We start from the raw sequence: 15,842 nt of genomic DNA on the forward strand, positions 1-15,842 counted from the left end.
CTTAAGTTCAAAGGCCGACAACACAAAATATCAAAGCACTTACTCTGAAGTCATCACTAATACTGCAATGGTGTTTTGCTGAAGGTATAGTGGGTACAAGGTCATAGTGAACCCCCATTTATTGCAGGGGACACATTTCAGACCCACTCGTAAAAGGTGAAAATGTGTGATGTATCAGTCGTGTCTCAAACTTTCCGGTCTCACCTTGTAAACGTATACACACCACTGCTATATTCATACAGCAGGTAGGCCATCTCTTTTTGTAAGGTGCTGCTCAATCACCATCAGGGATCAACATGCCAGTACTTTAAACATCGCGGGAAACTTGGATGTGGTGTTTGGTTGTCCAGGGTTGGACTGGCCATCTGGCCTGGAGGGCGGATGCCAAATGGGCCGATGTGTTTTGGGGCCGATGCGGTGCTGTTTATTATTTGCCCAAGAGACTAGCCCACAATTTAGAGGGAGCAGCCCATAATCCATTTGCAAAATAGTCCATAAACTAAACTAATTGACAGAGCTGGGCATTTTACAAAAAAATTAGCGTCCGTTCTTCATCATCTTTCTGCAGCGTGGGCCGCCAGTTGAATACCTGGCTTACACACTCGTACCCTCGGCGGAACGCGCAAATGATTGGCATAAGGGGTGCAAGTGTGGGTACAGTATCAGGATTGGGCCTAAATACTTGTCCTGTCCATCTGGATACCAATACATTTTGATCATGAATGTGCCTCATGAAATATCTGAATGAATTTTCATCATGCCATCAGAGTTTTTGTGCCCTTTTTACTTTGGAAAATGAATTAAAATTTTGAATAATGAATTAAACCCAGGCAATGATCTTGAAAACGGAGTGTATAAGTAAATTTAAAACACTTTTGTTATTTATTTGTTTTCATAATTTATTTAGAGTTTACTCAAACAGTATGGTAATTGAGAACACATTTGCAATACCGGCCTGGACAAAAGGCAAAGTTAAACAAAGCAATACTAAAAAAAAATCTCAAAAAGCAAGTTATTATTACCCTGGTATTTTTTACGTATTGTTGTTTCGTTTTTAGTCTGAAAATAAAGCCACAAGGGGCTTCTCTCCCTTTCTGCTGCCACCCTTCAGGTCTATATTTTTGTGCTGCTCGTGTGTTTTGTTTGTGTGCGCGAGTGTGTGTGGACTTACTGCTCGCTAGGTCAGCCTGAGGACAAACAAAAGAGGGGCAGGAGGAACAAAGTGTGTCTAGCACTTATATAGACCGTACTGGTAACTAATTCGTTTCTGAATATATTATACATGTTTGAAGGAAGAGCGTAGACAGAAATGTCGTTTTTTCACGATTCTGAAGCCTCATTTAATGCAAGTATTTGGCGATTGTTTTTAAACATTCAAATTTGGCAGTGTTGTTATCAACGATCCTTTTTAATGTGTGTGTCACACATGTATCTTCATTTTACAGGGACTTTTAGTTGTTTTTAGTGAGTAGCGACACACAAACGCAGTTAAGTTACCTCCTCAATGAAACTTTTGAACTGCAGCAGTGAAAAAGTACTCAAGTATCGATCACAGGATATTGATATCGGTCAAAACTAATACAAACATCGATGTCATATTATCGCTATTTGGACCGATCCGCCCACCACTGTGGTAATAAGTGAAAGAGCGAAAGGCAGTACCGGAGCTCAGGAGCAGGCACGCACCGCCGCTCTGTGGCCGCTCAGCTCTCGCGCACCTCCGGCTTTCTCTCTCGCTTGCCTTCTCCTGCTGCTTTTCATGGCGGCCAAAAACCGAAAGCAGACCGGCAAGAGCGACAAAAGCGAAAAGAGTACCCCGGTTGCTTCTGCTGGTGGCAAAAGCGGCGCAAAGCGAGCCGCAGCCGTCGCTGGCAGGGATGCCAAATCTACTAACGGGTTATCGGGCATCCGGCACAAGATGGGGCTTACTCACTCCGCAGCGACCGGGCTGGCATTCACGTTTCTCCTCGGTAAGGTCCGAGGCGCGCTAGCGTCTCTAGATTCGACTTGGGCCCCCGAAACTGGGCTAAATTTGTGGCTAACAAACTTGTTATATTCTATGTACATCAACATCCGGGCTAGCGTTAGCTCACCTGTCCGTGTTAGCTTCCGAGCGTTAGCCACCACTCATTGCTAATTCATTTGCAATTACATTTTTTCCCCCTCATGTAATTCCTTCCTAAATTGTATTTCTGTCTGCCCACAGCTGTACTAAGCGGATATCTCCACTGGTGAGTTGTAAAAAGCGTTTAATTTAGTGGTGATTTTAAACGCACCTTTCAATATAATTTAATTGCTCAAGTTAAACACGCCGTCCTTTAAAGATGCAGTTAAAATTGGGAAAAGACATTAAATCTACTTCAGAGATAGATGTGTCAGAAAACTTCCAGGACTGATCCTCAAAATTAGCCCTCCTTGAGTCTGAAGCACTTGCCCAGCCTTGTCTGCCTTCATGCACTCGTGGAGGATTCTTCCGTGATTCTCCGCAGCTCCCTCGTCACGACCCTTCTTGATGTCATCCCCCTGATTTTAAATTTGACTGGCAAATTTGTGCTGTTGTTAAATCCAGATTAAAAATAAAAATCTTAGGCAGATGGCTTAAGTAAAGCCTCTACTTTCACAAGTGCACTTTGAAACAGTAATCCATGCCTTCTTTTCATCTCTGGCTGGATTACTCTAATGTACTTTATTTTGGAGTCAGCCAGTCCTCCCTCAAATGTCTCCAGTTGGTCCAAAATGCTGCTGCTTGCCTCTTCACAGGAGCATGTAGGAGGGAGCACATAATTTCAATTCTGGCCTCCCTTCACTGGCTTCCTGTGCATTTTAGAGTTCACTTGGATATTATTTTATTTGTTTTAAAATCTTTAACCTGCCCTACCTTCCTTGCAGGTATCATCTCACACAGCTCTTTGAGAATGACAGACACTTCTCACATTTGTCCAACCTGGAGAAGGAAATGGCTTTCCGGACAGAAATGGTGAAAATAATCTTTATATCTTTTATAGATAAAATAATACGTTTATTGTTGTGGTTGCGCACTGCATCATACTGGGGGCTGCTTTAAATATTGGGACCCTTTTAGGTATGGGGGGGAGTAACCACCCATAAAGATAAAAGCATTTTCACTCATGGAGGTAGCAGTTCTTAGATTGACACTTCACTTTGGTCATTGCTTGAAAGTGGCTATGAATCTTTGCCCATCTTAGCTACTCATAAGAAACTTTGTCTTTGTGTGTTATGTAAATTCCTGCAAAATGGCTCATTCACACACTCCGAAGACCCAACAACAGAGTCAGGCAAAAATAATGTATACACACATCAGTAAAAGGAAGACTTGCATAGATATTTTAATATCAAATTTAGTCAGACATCACAAGATTAATACAAGTTACCTTTGGCCTCTACAATTATAAGATGTGCATGAAGTAGTGGCCATTAGCTTCCAGACACTTACGTTGGCCAAAATGGTTGGTGTATAGCCATTCAATACCAGGAATTTATTTATATATTTCTTTCAATTTTTTTTCAAACGTTAGGCTGAAAAGATGGTCTGAAAATGTTTGGCAGTGAATGAGTTAATGTCCCGATTTAAAAAAAAAAAAAAAAAATGCACATACATGCTGTCACGCATGTCCTGTTTGTGCAAAAAGTCAACATTTCTTCACTTACAAAGGGTGTGTGCTGTTGATTAGGTGCAGTACTTCCTCTTTCCTCTTCCTGATTTCATAACCACTCCTCAGTCTTCATGTGAGCCCTTTTAATTGATTCACTGTGTCCATCTTGTTTCTGTATTGCAGGGCTTGTACTACTCATACTACAAGACCATCATTGAGGCTCCTTCATTCCTGCACGGCCTGCACATGGTCATGAACGACCGGCTGACTGAGTACCCACTGGTTATAAACACCCTAAAGAGATTTAATCTTTACCCAGAGGTACATTTTTTTTGGTGGGGAATTTTTAATCCCACATTTAAAGCTGCTGTTATTTTTTAAATGTCATTTTTTTCAAATTTTGGAGTTGCGGATGTGCACAAAAGCTTGGCTGCATTTCAAACACAAGCTTGGGAGACAAAGGCACCGCCGAGATGCACAGACTGCTGCATGAAGCGAGAGCTCAAAGTTACGTGCTTGGCCCCAATTTCTGACCATGTGATCAGATTGGGACAAGTCTAGTTTTAAGTGTGCATTTTAACATGCACTATTATACATGTGTAAAAAGAAGCTAACTACTGTTAATAGTATACACGGATGGATATGGAAGATTACAATTTGTTCCTGGAAGTGACTTTCTTCACTTGAAGATTAAATGCAGCTCAATTTATACTATTTATTGCAGTAGTTATTGCTACTTTTGCCATATTGGACAGAGCAGCCAGGGTAGTGACATTCATATTGAGCACAGGGAAAAATCGGCAGATTTTTTTCCGTTTTTTTAAAAAAAGAATCTGGCGTATTTAAAAAAAAAAAAAAAAAAAAAAAAAAAAATTAACTTATCAACAACATGAGACAAAGATAATGACATTCAAACACATCAACCTTAAAAAAATGGCAGACTTTTTTCCCCACATTTTCCTCTGTTGTAAACAAATACTAAGAAAAGTACAAGTATTGTAAAACAATCAAATCTGCCTATAATCTTTGTTGTAAGGGGCCCCAAAAGATGTTTTATTCATTACATTTTTTGGTTTTACTTAATCAGCTATATTAATTGGTTATCAGAATCTTACCATTGGAATCGGCGTCAGCCTAAATAAATCTGTATCGGTCAGGCCGTAATTCATACCACTTCCCATCCTCAGAATTGGTATGTGAATGTGTGTGTGCCAGGTGGTTCTGGCCAGCTGGTACCGGGTGTACACGGCTGTCATGGGTTACTTTGCCATTCCTACCAAGATGTGCTGGTCCATCAACAGAGGAGAAGGTCTGACGCCCGTGGACAGTTGTGAAGGTACATGCGGGTGCGGTGGAGACCCTGTGCCCTCTGCCCCTCTGCATTACATCACACACAACAAGTGTAACCACTGTGGTAGGTAGGAAGAAGAAAAGCTATGACTGAAGTCCTCCAAAATAGAAATGGCACACAACCACTTTGTTTAGAGACAGTTCGCTTATCCTTATCGATTAGTCAAAGTTTATGTAAATGTCATGCAACAGAGAGTTATTTGTTCTTTGGGACTTTGGTAGAGTTGTGAGAGGGACAAACAGTGTCAGTTCTTGTTTAAAAAAAAAAAAGAAAGACAGACAAGGTTTACTGAATTACATGTCAAGGTTGACTTAAAATGCTTTTTAAAGCAGCACTGGGCAGGAAATCGACCGTAATAAAAAAAATTCACAACTCTTTTGATGAAACATTGACTTAAAACTAGTTGAATGGGACTTTTGTCATGCCCTGGGGGTGTCTGTATAGTTTTTACAGGCACTAAGCAACTTTGAGGAGGATGGGAGCAACCCTGGCACACCCAAAAAAATACAAATATCTATAAAATAAATACACATGTATAATAATTGCTTTACGGCATACGTCACTTCCTCCTTTCGCCATAAGGACGGAAATCGATTACGTGCTATTACTGGTGTCATGGCAGAAACCCCAAAACAAATAAAAAAACAAAAGTATTGATGCTTGATGTAACTCTCTGAACAGGTTTCACAATGCCGTATTTTGTACTTTCCCTATTTTCCACCTGACAGTTGAGCTATTCATGTGTATGTTAATATTGCGTGTGTCTGTACGTCAGGCTTGGGCGACCCGGCTTACTTCTACGTGACCTGCGTGTTCCTGCTGAATGGGGTGATGATGAGCCTGTTTTTCCTGTACGGCGCTTACCTCAGGTAATCATGCCAGTTTGGCTGTGTGAAGATGTGTTGTCGCTTATTGATTCAACAACATAATGGACTGTAGATGACCTCTCTTTGAGACTGACTCACTAAGATCCCAAATAGCGGATTGCGTGCGCTGTTGGTTGGGCGTGTTTCGTGTGATCGACTAAGATTGCTGCACTTGTGTTGTCACGATACCAAATCTCTGACTTAGTAACCTACTAAAATGATACCACAAAAACCTAAAACCTCAATGGAGCAGTGGAATTATAGATGACAAAAATGTGGAAGATTTTCATGAAAATTAAGTTCGCTCTTGATAAAATACAACATTGACACAGCAGCTTAACTAATAAACATTTAAACGCTATTGAACATCTTTAATTAAAAATAAAAAGATTCTTCCACAGCTGAGACTTGAAGCCTGGAAGCCAACTTCCAGATTTCACTTTGTGCCTATTTTGTGGCCATTTCTTTTTCTGTGTGCCTTTCTATTTGTCTTGCACAAATGCAGAAAAAGGCTCCGCCCACTTTCGATACAGGACCCAGAGCCTGCTGCTTTAGGCTGGCTCTGTCACTGTCTTTCTTAACCCAGTAAGGACTTAAGCGCCTGTCTCAACAGCTCCCCAAAACCTAAGGTCGGCTTTGGAATTACCCTTGAAAAGTTTTCCCAGCAATTCAACACTTACATGATTAATATCTCAGCCCCTGTAGCAGACAGAAACATAATTCCAAAAGAATTAAAGATCTTAGACATGTGGCTTTCACACAGGCAGAATCTATTATTATTTACTGTTTCAATCGAAGATGTAAAAATGTGTCAGTGCAAGAGGAGCACCATTTTCATTAAAAAAAAAAAAATCTAGTGGTTATTACCATCCTCTATTCTGTTACAAAGACGTCAATATCGTCATTGTCTACAAACAATATCGTATCACGTTCGACTGGTTCCACTGGTCGTGCGCGTCGTCTGTATAGCACTGCCGTTACTTCTCAGAGCTCCGGGCGAACGACGGCGTCCGCCATTAGCCTAACTACGGCTCGAAAAAATTCCACGACACCGTGAATATACACCGTCGCGTGTATATTGTGATGCATTACATTGGCTAAGAGACGGAGAATTGGATTAAAAAAAGACAGTGACGTATCCGCTCTCCCGGCTTTAAAGGTAGAAAGACGTAACAGCGCTCCCGGCTCTAGTGGTAGAAACGCGGTTATGCGCTCCCGTCCTTAATGGGTTAAAGTACCAGTCCTGAGAACACGTGGTATCATGAAAGTTTTGACAGTGAAGTATCGTGATACTCTTATAGTACCAGTGTACCATGCTACGCTATGCTGCACAATCAGCAAGAGTTACAATTTTGATAGAATGCCCGATTCAAATGACGTTGATGTTTTGCACTTGAGTTACAGTAGCCTTGAAGGTTTTCACCATGGGAAGTTTTAAGTATTAGTGGAAGAAGTAAACATACAGTAACAGTGAGTTATTGAAAATAAATCGTTTTTTCCGATAATTTGGGGCTAGCCAGCAACTGCATGAAAGCCATTTTTGATATAACTCATCCTGAGTGCGTGGGATATATATGCCCATCCAGCATAACATTTTTTGACGCAATTGTGTGTACTTGGTTAGTTGATCAACTATTTGTGCACACAAACTTTTAGTAAATGTAGCCAATTGTGTTTGTTTTCTAGTGGCACCCGACTGGGCGGTGTCGTGACCACCGTGTGTTTCTTCTTCAATCACGGCGAGGTGGGTGCAGGCTTTTAAAATGTTAATAGGGTGAAAAAAACCAGCTAATCGTTCACATTTTGTGTGCGCGTGTGTCAGAGCACCCGTGTGATGTGGACGCCTCCTCTAAGGGAAAGCTTTGCCTACCCCTTCCTGGTCCTGCAGATGCTGCTACTAACATTCATCTTGAGGTAGACATTTTCTGGCACGTCATCCACCGAATGCAGCTGATGGAGAAGTGTTGAAATTGGAGTGCATTTTGTAATGCTTGTTAGCGACACCTACAGGACTGGAGTAGAACAGTTACCCTATTTGACATGTTTTTATGCAATAGAATACATCTTTATTTATATAGCGCTTTCATAACAGCTGGACTTGATTGTTTACCCTTGGTCAAGGTCTGGGCTCTGCTGGTTGGCCTTTAGAAAAGCATTTCTGATGTAGCTTTTATGGATAACATTCAATTGTGTACTTAATGAAGTGTGTAGTTACTTTGTTTTCATTTGCTTTTCGCCTGGCTGTCTTTTATCACCCCCTACCACCAGGACCCGGAACCCGAGCAGGATGGCCCTGGTCGCTCTGGGAATCTCCACACTGTGCTTCATGCTGCCATGGCAGTTTGCCCAGTTTGTGCTGCTCACTCAGGTAAAGAGCAAGGCGGACAGAAAGTCCAAAGGGACATATACACATGTTTTTAATAGAACAAAATATATCAAATGTCAAAAACCTATCAGTGTTTTATTATTATTTTTTTTCCCCACCCAGGTGGCTTCCCTGTTTGCGTCCTACATCCTGGGTTACCTCAGCGCGGCGAAGATGCAGTCATTGTTGGTCACTCACATGGTATGGTGGATTTTAACTCTATCACTGTCTTCCCCTGCTATACAGTGATTCATGGGTTTGTACAGTTTACGTGCAAATCAGAATTTAAAGTTACGTTCCTTAAGTGTTGTATTACATTTTGCTGAAACAGTTAGTTCTACTGGAGGAGATGCAGTGTGATTAAGATAGAGAAGTCCCCCAACTAAACACCAGTGATTTATTCCCACAGAGCAGCTGTATCCTCAGTATGTGTTTCTGTGCCATGTGTTTTATTTAGGGCAGTTTGAAGTTTTATCATTGCCATAACTGCTATATCTATGCTAATTGACATTAGTCCGTCCAAGGCGTTTCACATTATGTTAGCATTAAGCTTGCAGATTTTCATTTGATGAAATGATATGGCCTGTTGTTTTGAAAATGAGTTGTTTAATTGTCTTGTTTTATGGGTCAGTTTCACGATATTTTTTAACTAGGAGTGACAAATATACAGCTTCAAACGCCCCGTGGCCGGACACAGCTCATGAAATCTTTTTTGAGGCCTTTTCATTATGTTGTTACCGAGGTAATCATTAGAATCTTATTATTTGCACTTGTACTCCTTCTTAAAAAAGTATATAGGGTAACCTTTTTCATGTCCCTTACACTTTAAAATGCGTGTTTGAATGTATTGAAAGCGGAGGTGTAAAACTATATATTTTTCAATGTTTATTTTTGTATCGTCTCGATTATGGATTATCCCCCTTTGTGGGTGCGTCTGGAATGTTGGCCCCATGATAAACGGTGGTTCACACTACCTGTATATCAATCATCTGAAACTGTATGGATTCAGCTTGAAGTAGAAATGACATTTGTTAATTCCTTCATTTCATAAGATTCCCCCGTGTATTAAACCGATGCATTTTAAAATGAGTTTTAATCTCCAGGCACACTCAGTGCCAAGTAGTTGAGACACTCAAGCGATTTGGACATCATTGCTGAAGGATTGTGCTCACGGGCGCCTCCTTTCTTTTGTTTACTCAAACTGCAGGTCGCACTGGCCTTCTGCTTCGTGTTTATGTTTGGCAATGCCATGCTGCTCACGTCCTTTTACGCCTCCTCGCTGGTCTCAATCTGGGTGAGTCATGTCAGGATGATTATGTCTAAGTTAATGTTGTTCTTTTCTTGTCAGTAAATCATTATTTTCTTTCTAAGGCTGTCATTGTGTTGAGGGATCGTTTCACTCGGATGTTTAGAACTGGCCTAGTCCTCTGGGTAAGAGTGATTTACATCTGCCTTACTTACTCTACTCTGGATGTAATAAAAACCTATCTTTTTCTTTTATTTGAACTTCTGTCTGTCTTCCACAGGTCATGCAGGCTTTGGTTTGGGTGGGGTCGACTGTTCTGCTCAAATTCCTGCTGTCTACCATCCTCGGTGCTTCAGATGATGTGAGTTAGGGTCTCCTTAAAATTATCTAGTCATACTTTTCAGGGCTACCGTCACCTTAAGAGCTGTTTTTTTTGTTTTTTTTTTAATTTTAACAAGTTAATATTACTGTCTGCTAGTGCTACTTTTAAAAGTTACTGTAATGTAGAGCTACAATACTTTAAAAAATGTATTGTCATTTTAATTATTTTCACCTTTGACATTTACATTACGTCAAGAGCTGTATTTATTTTGAAAGAAGTTTGGGGTTAGTTGTTATCACCTTCCCAGAGTGTCACTTTTAATAGTTACTGTAATGTAGAACTACTGTATAGCTTCAAAGATTATTATAGTATTAATATAGTACTATTGCAATATTAAGTGGCGAATGTCATGTTAACATATACTGTTTTCCTTTAGTGTTACACTCCAAATGGGTAGCGGAAGGTGCCACTTGCATCTTTTGAGCTGGTGTCCCTAAATATACTTTTTGAAACTAGAAAATTCTTATTTCCTATTTGTATTTATTTGTCACATGTTTACATGCTTCTGTCCCCCACAGGCTCACATCAGTGGCCTGATCAAGTCCAAGTTTACCAGCTACAAGGACTTCCACACGCTCATGTACACCTGTGCTGCAGAGTTTGACTTCATGGAGTGGGAGGTAAAACTGACGTCAGTGCATGTGTTATGTGCATGTGGCTTTTGGAGCACCTCTTTCTCTCCCCACTAGACTCCAGTACGCTACCTGAAAACGCTGCTGCTGCCCGTCAATTTGTTGCTGGTGGCTTTGATTGCAAAGACGGTAAACAGATTGTTTTTGATGTGATAATCACTAGTGTGAACATAAAAGGTAGAAGTTAATCTTTTTTTTTTTTTTTTGGTGTCCTTTTCAGGTTATGAAGGATGTCATCCGCTACCTGAGGGATGGACGCAAGGCGTTTGATCAAAATAATGATCGTAAAGACGAGGAAGTCGGGAGGTTAGATGTTGTTACTGCATTTACATGACAGTTATGGTACACATGTACTGTTTTCCAGGATAGATAATAGAAATGACATGAAGCAACAAAAGTTTACATGAAATAACAAAAATAAATAAATACAATAAATAAACAGTAATTAAGGTTGTTTAACAATTTGATTAACGAATGAAGAGTTTGTTATTTTACATTTTAATTTATTCCTTTGTATTTTAATTCTCCTTATAGATGTTATTGTGTACACACAAAACCCAGTAGACATACAACACAGAACACGTAAACATTAACTCGATACACAAGCGGACACGGTACTGTATGCTTACAACGCAAACTATACTTGTAAAACACAACACACACACACACACAGAATACGGTGCACACAAAACAGAACTTGGCAGACATACAAGAAAAACAGCTAGGTAGACAAATGTATTACACACAACTTACACATTGTAGACGTTACACTTGGCGCACACTTGTACTGTATTTCCATAATTCATCTTCTCTTCTCTGTTATAGGTGTGAAGTTGTCACTAAAGGCGAGGTGAGCAACGTTCCTCCATGTTCCCTTACATATTCCATATTCTATACAGTGGTACATTGACTTACGAGGGCCCTAACTTAGGAGACTTTTGCTCTGTATTGCCAGTAATACAAATATATACAAAAAGATACCCAGTGCACTTGTTTCAGGCTGTTTATTGCCCCCCCCCCTGTTGAAGTTTGCTGTAAAACTGAATTTAAAACAGACATTTTCAGTATTAAACCAAATCTCTTACAAAAGTCTGCTAGCTTAATGCTAACACAATATGAAACACCACAGATTGGCTAACGAAACTAGTATCAGTATTAAGCAGTAATAAACCTTTTAAAGAACTGATATTTGAATACAATATCATTCTGTGCCAAATCACCAAATGGGTTTAATCAAGCGTTTTTTTATTTTAATGACATGATTTTTCAGACTGCTGAGTAACAGTATGTGTAGATATGTCATTTTAATGTGACTGATTATATATTTTTCAACTATTTTAATTTCCTAATTATAACAAGTAGTATACCATAAACAGAACAATACAGATTACTGCTTTGCTGTATAAGGACATTAAATTCATACTTTACAAAATTTAGGTTAGCGTATGGTTTTAGTTTCTCATGACTCCTTCGAAAAATTATACTGCCCCCTGGTGGCCAAGGCATTCATCCCAGAAGGAATGTTACAATGTCCATTAAAGAATGATATTATGATGCACAAACATAATTCTTTAAATTCGATTTGAATTCTGATATTAATGTTTGTTTTTCTTCAGTACAACACTTAATTATTTTTTAAAAAAACACGTTACAATTTTTGACTGAGAGCCTGGGACAAATTGTCATTTCCATTCCTTTCATTGGGGAATGTTGTTTTGAGTATCCAGCGTGGTCACGAAAAAGATACTACTGTACATAATTATATGGCGAGCGTTCCCCGTGCTCTCCCACAGATGGCCTATCACAGTCTGCAGCTGCTGGCCTTCAGCATGCTGGCCGTCCTCATCATGCGGTTGAAGCTCTTCCTCACGCCGCACATGTGCATCGTGGCCTCGCTGATCTGCTCCAGACAGGTCGCTCTCTAATGGCGGCGCCGCTGCGGTCGCGTTCTAACGTCACCGAGATTCACCCTCTCTACTGTGTTCTCCTCAGTTGCTGGGCTGGATGGGGGACAGGGCCAAACATCGGGCCGCCGTGTTCCTGGTGCTGGCCCTCATGGCGGTGAAGGGGGTGGCCAACCTGAAGGCCCAGTGGGGCATCATCGGGGAGTTCAGCAACGTGCCTCAGGAGGAGCTGCTGGACTGGATACAGGACAACACCCTCCCTGGTGAGGGATATATTCGCAATATTGACACCCACACCATTATGGAAATTTCCATTTGTCTGTGTGGCGCGAAATAAATAACACATTTGATATAGAGAAGTCTTAAAGGATATTCTCAGTACCGATATACAACCTTGCAGTCTTCATGGTTTGTCGCGCATCAGAGACTGTTGTATTATATACACACCAAGACAACACAACACGCATAACTTGGTAGAGTACACGCACAATAATGCACGTTCACCGTTTTTGTGTGTGTCACGTGATGCAGATGATGTGTTTGCGGGTGCAATGCCCACGATGGCCAGTGTGAAACTGTCCACGGGGCGGCCCATCGTTAACCATCCCCACTACGAAGACGCCGGTCTGAGGTCAGTGGGAGTCACATGACCACTAGTAGTCGTGTGATTGGACTGTGTAACATGACTGTTGTGTTGTTGTGTTCCTCAGGGAGAGAACCAAGTTGGTGTACTCCATGTATAGCCGCATGTCTGCACAGACTGTCAAGGGCAACTTGAACATGCTGGGCGTCGACTTTTTTGTTCTGGAAGATTCTTGGTGCACCAGGAGAACCAGGTATGATCTTTTGACTTTGTCTTAATAAACCCGGTGTCGCCAACCTTTGAAAATGAACATTTTCAAAGAAGCGGACGGAAAATAAAATGTATCGTCACTTCCCTGTGAAAAACACTTATGTCCATTTTTTTTTTTTTTTTCAATTTTCCTATTTTTACGTGAATGGTGTTTCTGCGTTACAGACATCACATTAATGTGATAATCAAAAATGTTTCCAAAATTGGACATAAGTGTTTTTCACTGGACAGCGGCGATATTCACTTTTTTAGTGATGAATAGCTAAGACTTACAACAGCGACAAAGTAAAGCTGACCATTGTTAGCTCTTTTTTAATAAGTGTTGACAGCCTTTGAAAATGGAAGTTACACTTTGTTCAAGCTTGAGTTTAAAACATGTTTTCATTTCTTTCTGGGAAGATTGAGTGAAATCTCCAAAATACACCCAAAGTCGGGCTGATCGTATTACTTTACTTTATTTTAATAAACCTAGCACAGACAACCCTAAAAACTTAACCTTATTTATTTACTTAGCATATGGTTGACAATAGAATTGCATTGTGAAGCCTCAAAATGCAAATGTGAATACAGCTAAAAGTTTTTTTTTTTTTTATAGCCCAGTTCAACCTTATACAGTGTTTTCAACATATGAGTGACAATAAAATTGTACTTTTCACATTTCATAAGGCCCGGGTGCAGCATGCCGGAGATTTGGGATGTGGAGGACCCCGAGAACGCGGGTAAAATTCCTCTGTGCACTCACATGTCCAGGAACTCGCGGCCACACTTCACCACCGTCTTTGCCAATCACATATACAAAGTGCTCAAAGTGCCCAAAGATGCCAGATAACAGAACTTAATGTCTTCTGCTTTTGAACTTCCCCCAGAATCCTCAGATCTTTTTTTTTTTTTTTTTTATGCAGTGTTGGAAAGTTTGTTACAGGACTTCTGTTACTTTTTCTCGATGGAAGCCGTGGACTCTTCTTGGGTTGAGTAGCCTTTCTTTGTACATAGTTCCCCCAGAAAAAAGATGTGGCAGATTATGTGGCATTTATCCAACCGATCCTTTTATACAGAACTCGGCGGAAATAGGATATTATGGAAAATGTTGTGAATCAAAGCGGCAAACCTTTTTTTTTCAGCTGTGCGTTTCGCACAGAACCCAGCAAAGTGGGACATTGCTGCATCAGCGTACGCTTTTACACAGCGACTCAGCTTTCCGCAATCGGATAATTAGTCACGTCCTTATCTTATGAAACCTTGATTACAATCAGGACTTGGTATGTGATTTCACACATCTGGAAAAGTTGGCCCATACTTTTTCCAAAAGATTTATCCATCTGTTTTTTTTTTAAATGTAGAAAGAGGGATATTGCCAGGAAATTGGGGCATTGGAGCAACACAAGGATTAATTCGCCTGTATCTTTAACATGGAACCCAGCAAAGCAGGAAATTGTTGGGTCCCACAATTGGGTAAATGGAGAAGTATTCCAGTAAGCTGTTTCACACAGAGATCCAGCAAAATTGGCACATCATTTTTCCACCGCTTCCTTTTGTACAAAACCCCTGCCCTTGTATTAATTTGCCATTGTCTTTTCTCACACAACCCAGTGAAATGAAACATTGTGATCAACTAATTTGTTTTGGTTACACCTTGGCTACTACCTCGGAATCAGTGTGAAAGGGCCCGTAAGGGCTCGTAATTGACTATTTTTTATAACTATTTGGCAGGCTCTTTTTTGTTGTTACAAAAAAGTTATCACATTTTATGGAGGAATATGGTATGTAATACCAGAGCTGGGCATTTTACTACAAATTGAGTGTCCGTTATTCGTCATCCATCAGCAGTGTGGGTACCCTTCTGTCGTCCGTTATTTGCCTTTTTTTCAGGGGGGAAAAAAATAGGAACAACTATAGGCCGGTCCGCTTCTCATTTTAAACGGGCGTCCGTCCGTCCGTCTGCGATTCTGACTAAACTTTCACGAGCAACCCCCGCTCCTAGACGGACCAGTCCGTCACATAGGCGGGACGCCCAGCTCTGTGTAATACCTTTTTGACGTTTTAGGCAAGTTCTACTTAAAACAGCTGCACCTTGTTCAGTTGAATTGGTTTGGCTTGTAAAAAGTAGCACACTTCTGCTATTGTTTTATTTGTTTTTATTGTTCTCATACTGCCAAACTAACTGTAGCGGTTCATCGCACCCAAACAGTAACAGTGTGTGGAAAAGGCAAAGGTTGCAAAAATATGAAGCTAAAGCAACATCGAGATGAATTTAGTTTAGCGTAGCTTAGCGTTGCGGTAATGAGCTAAATGGGAAGCCTCGATTCAAAGGGAGCGTATGAACAAAATAGAGCTTTTTCTATGAATGTTTTCAGTCATTTATGGTTCTCGCTGTCAATGCGTGTTGCACATGTGTTTTATATGTTTTGTATTGAAATAAAGAGTACAATTGATGTGTTTTGGCTTGATTGTATTCTTAATTTTATGGTAGTACCGCCAAGAATGGTTAATTAAAGTTTTGTTGGCAAGAACAGGTTTTATTTCTACTTTAAAATATATGTGCAGACTGTAGCATGTCACCTTATCGTTTGTTCAAATGGACTTGCCATAGATTAGTTGTCACTTCTATTTAAGGGGAGACCGGGATCAA

At 40.5% G+C, this 15,842-nt stretch overlaps 1 protein-coding gene across 2 annotated transcripts; it reads left to right on the forward strand.

The window, feature by feature from the left end:
- Positions 1 to 1,259: 1,259 nt before the first annotated feature.
- Positions 1,260 to 15,645, forward strand: dpy19l1l (dpy-19-like 1, like (H. sapiens)). Of its 2 annotated transcripts, XM_086038850.1 has the most exons (23): positions 1,260 to 1,345; positions 1,446 to 1,970; positions 2,207 to 2,231; positions 2,890 to 2,977; positions 3,798 to 3,935; positions 4,830 to 4,950; positions 5,741 to 5,834; positions 7,518 to 7,575; positions 7,654 to 7,745; positions 8,100 to 8,199; positions 8,320 to 8,397; positions 9,404 to 9,490; positions 9,568 to 9,627; positions 9,723 to 9,803; positions 10,343 to 10,444; positions 10,514 to 10,585; positions 10,677 to 10,762; positions 11,282 to 11,306; positions 12,250 to 12,369; positions 12,449 to 12,623; positions 12,892 to 12,991; positions 13,071 to 13,196; positions 13,880 to 15,645. In XM_086038850.1, exons 2-23 carry the CDS (start codon positions 1,760 to 1,762, stop codon positions 14,040 to 14,042), a joined length of 2,202 nt encoding a protein of 733 aa, XP_085894976.1. In that variant the 5' UTR covers positions 1,260 to 1,345; positions 1,446 to 1,759; the 3' UTR covers positions 14,043 to 15,645. The 2 variants fall into 2 exon arrangements, with proteins under 2 accessions (XP_085894976.1, XP_085894977.1); XM_086038851.1 differs by lacking the exons at positions 1,260 to 1,345; positions 2,207 to 2,231 and having other exon boundaries at positions 1,851 to 1,970.
- The last annotated feature ends 197 nt before the right edge of the window (positions 15,646 to 15,842 follow it).

This window comes from Filicampus tigris, chromosome 8, assembly GCF_054856515.1.
Source record: "Filicampus tigris isolate MCC_2025a chromosome 8, RoL_Ftig_1.0, whole genome shotgun sequence".
NCBI lineage: Eukaryota > Metazoa > Chordata > Actinopteri > Syngnathiformes > Syngnathidae > Filicampus > Filicampus tigris.

Excerpts from the sequence above, each read along its gene's own strand:
- dpy19l1l (XM_086038850.1), top strand. The coding sequence starts at position 1,760 with ATGGCGGCCAAAAACCGAAAGCAGACCGGCAAGAGCGACAAAAGCGAA. Across the intron at positions 9,491-9,567 it reads CCTCGCTGGTCTCAATCTGG|GCTGTCATTGTGTTGAGGGA; the intron begins GTGAGTCATGTC and ends TTTCTTTCTAAG. Across the intron at positions 9,628-9,722 it reads GAACTGGCCTAGTCCTCTGG|GTCATGCAGGCTTTGGTTTG; the intron begins GTAAGAGTGATT and ends TGTCTTCCACAG.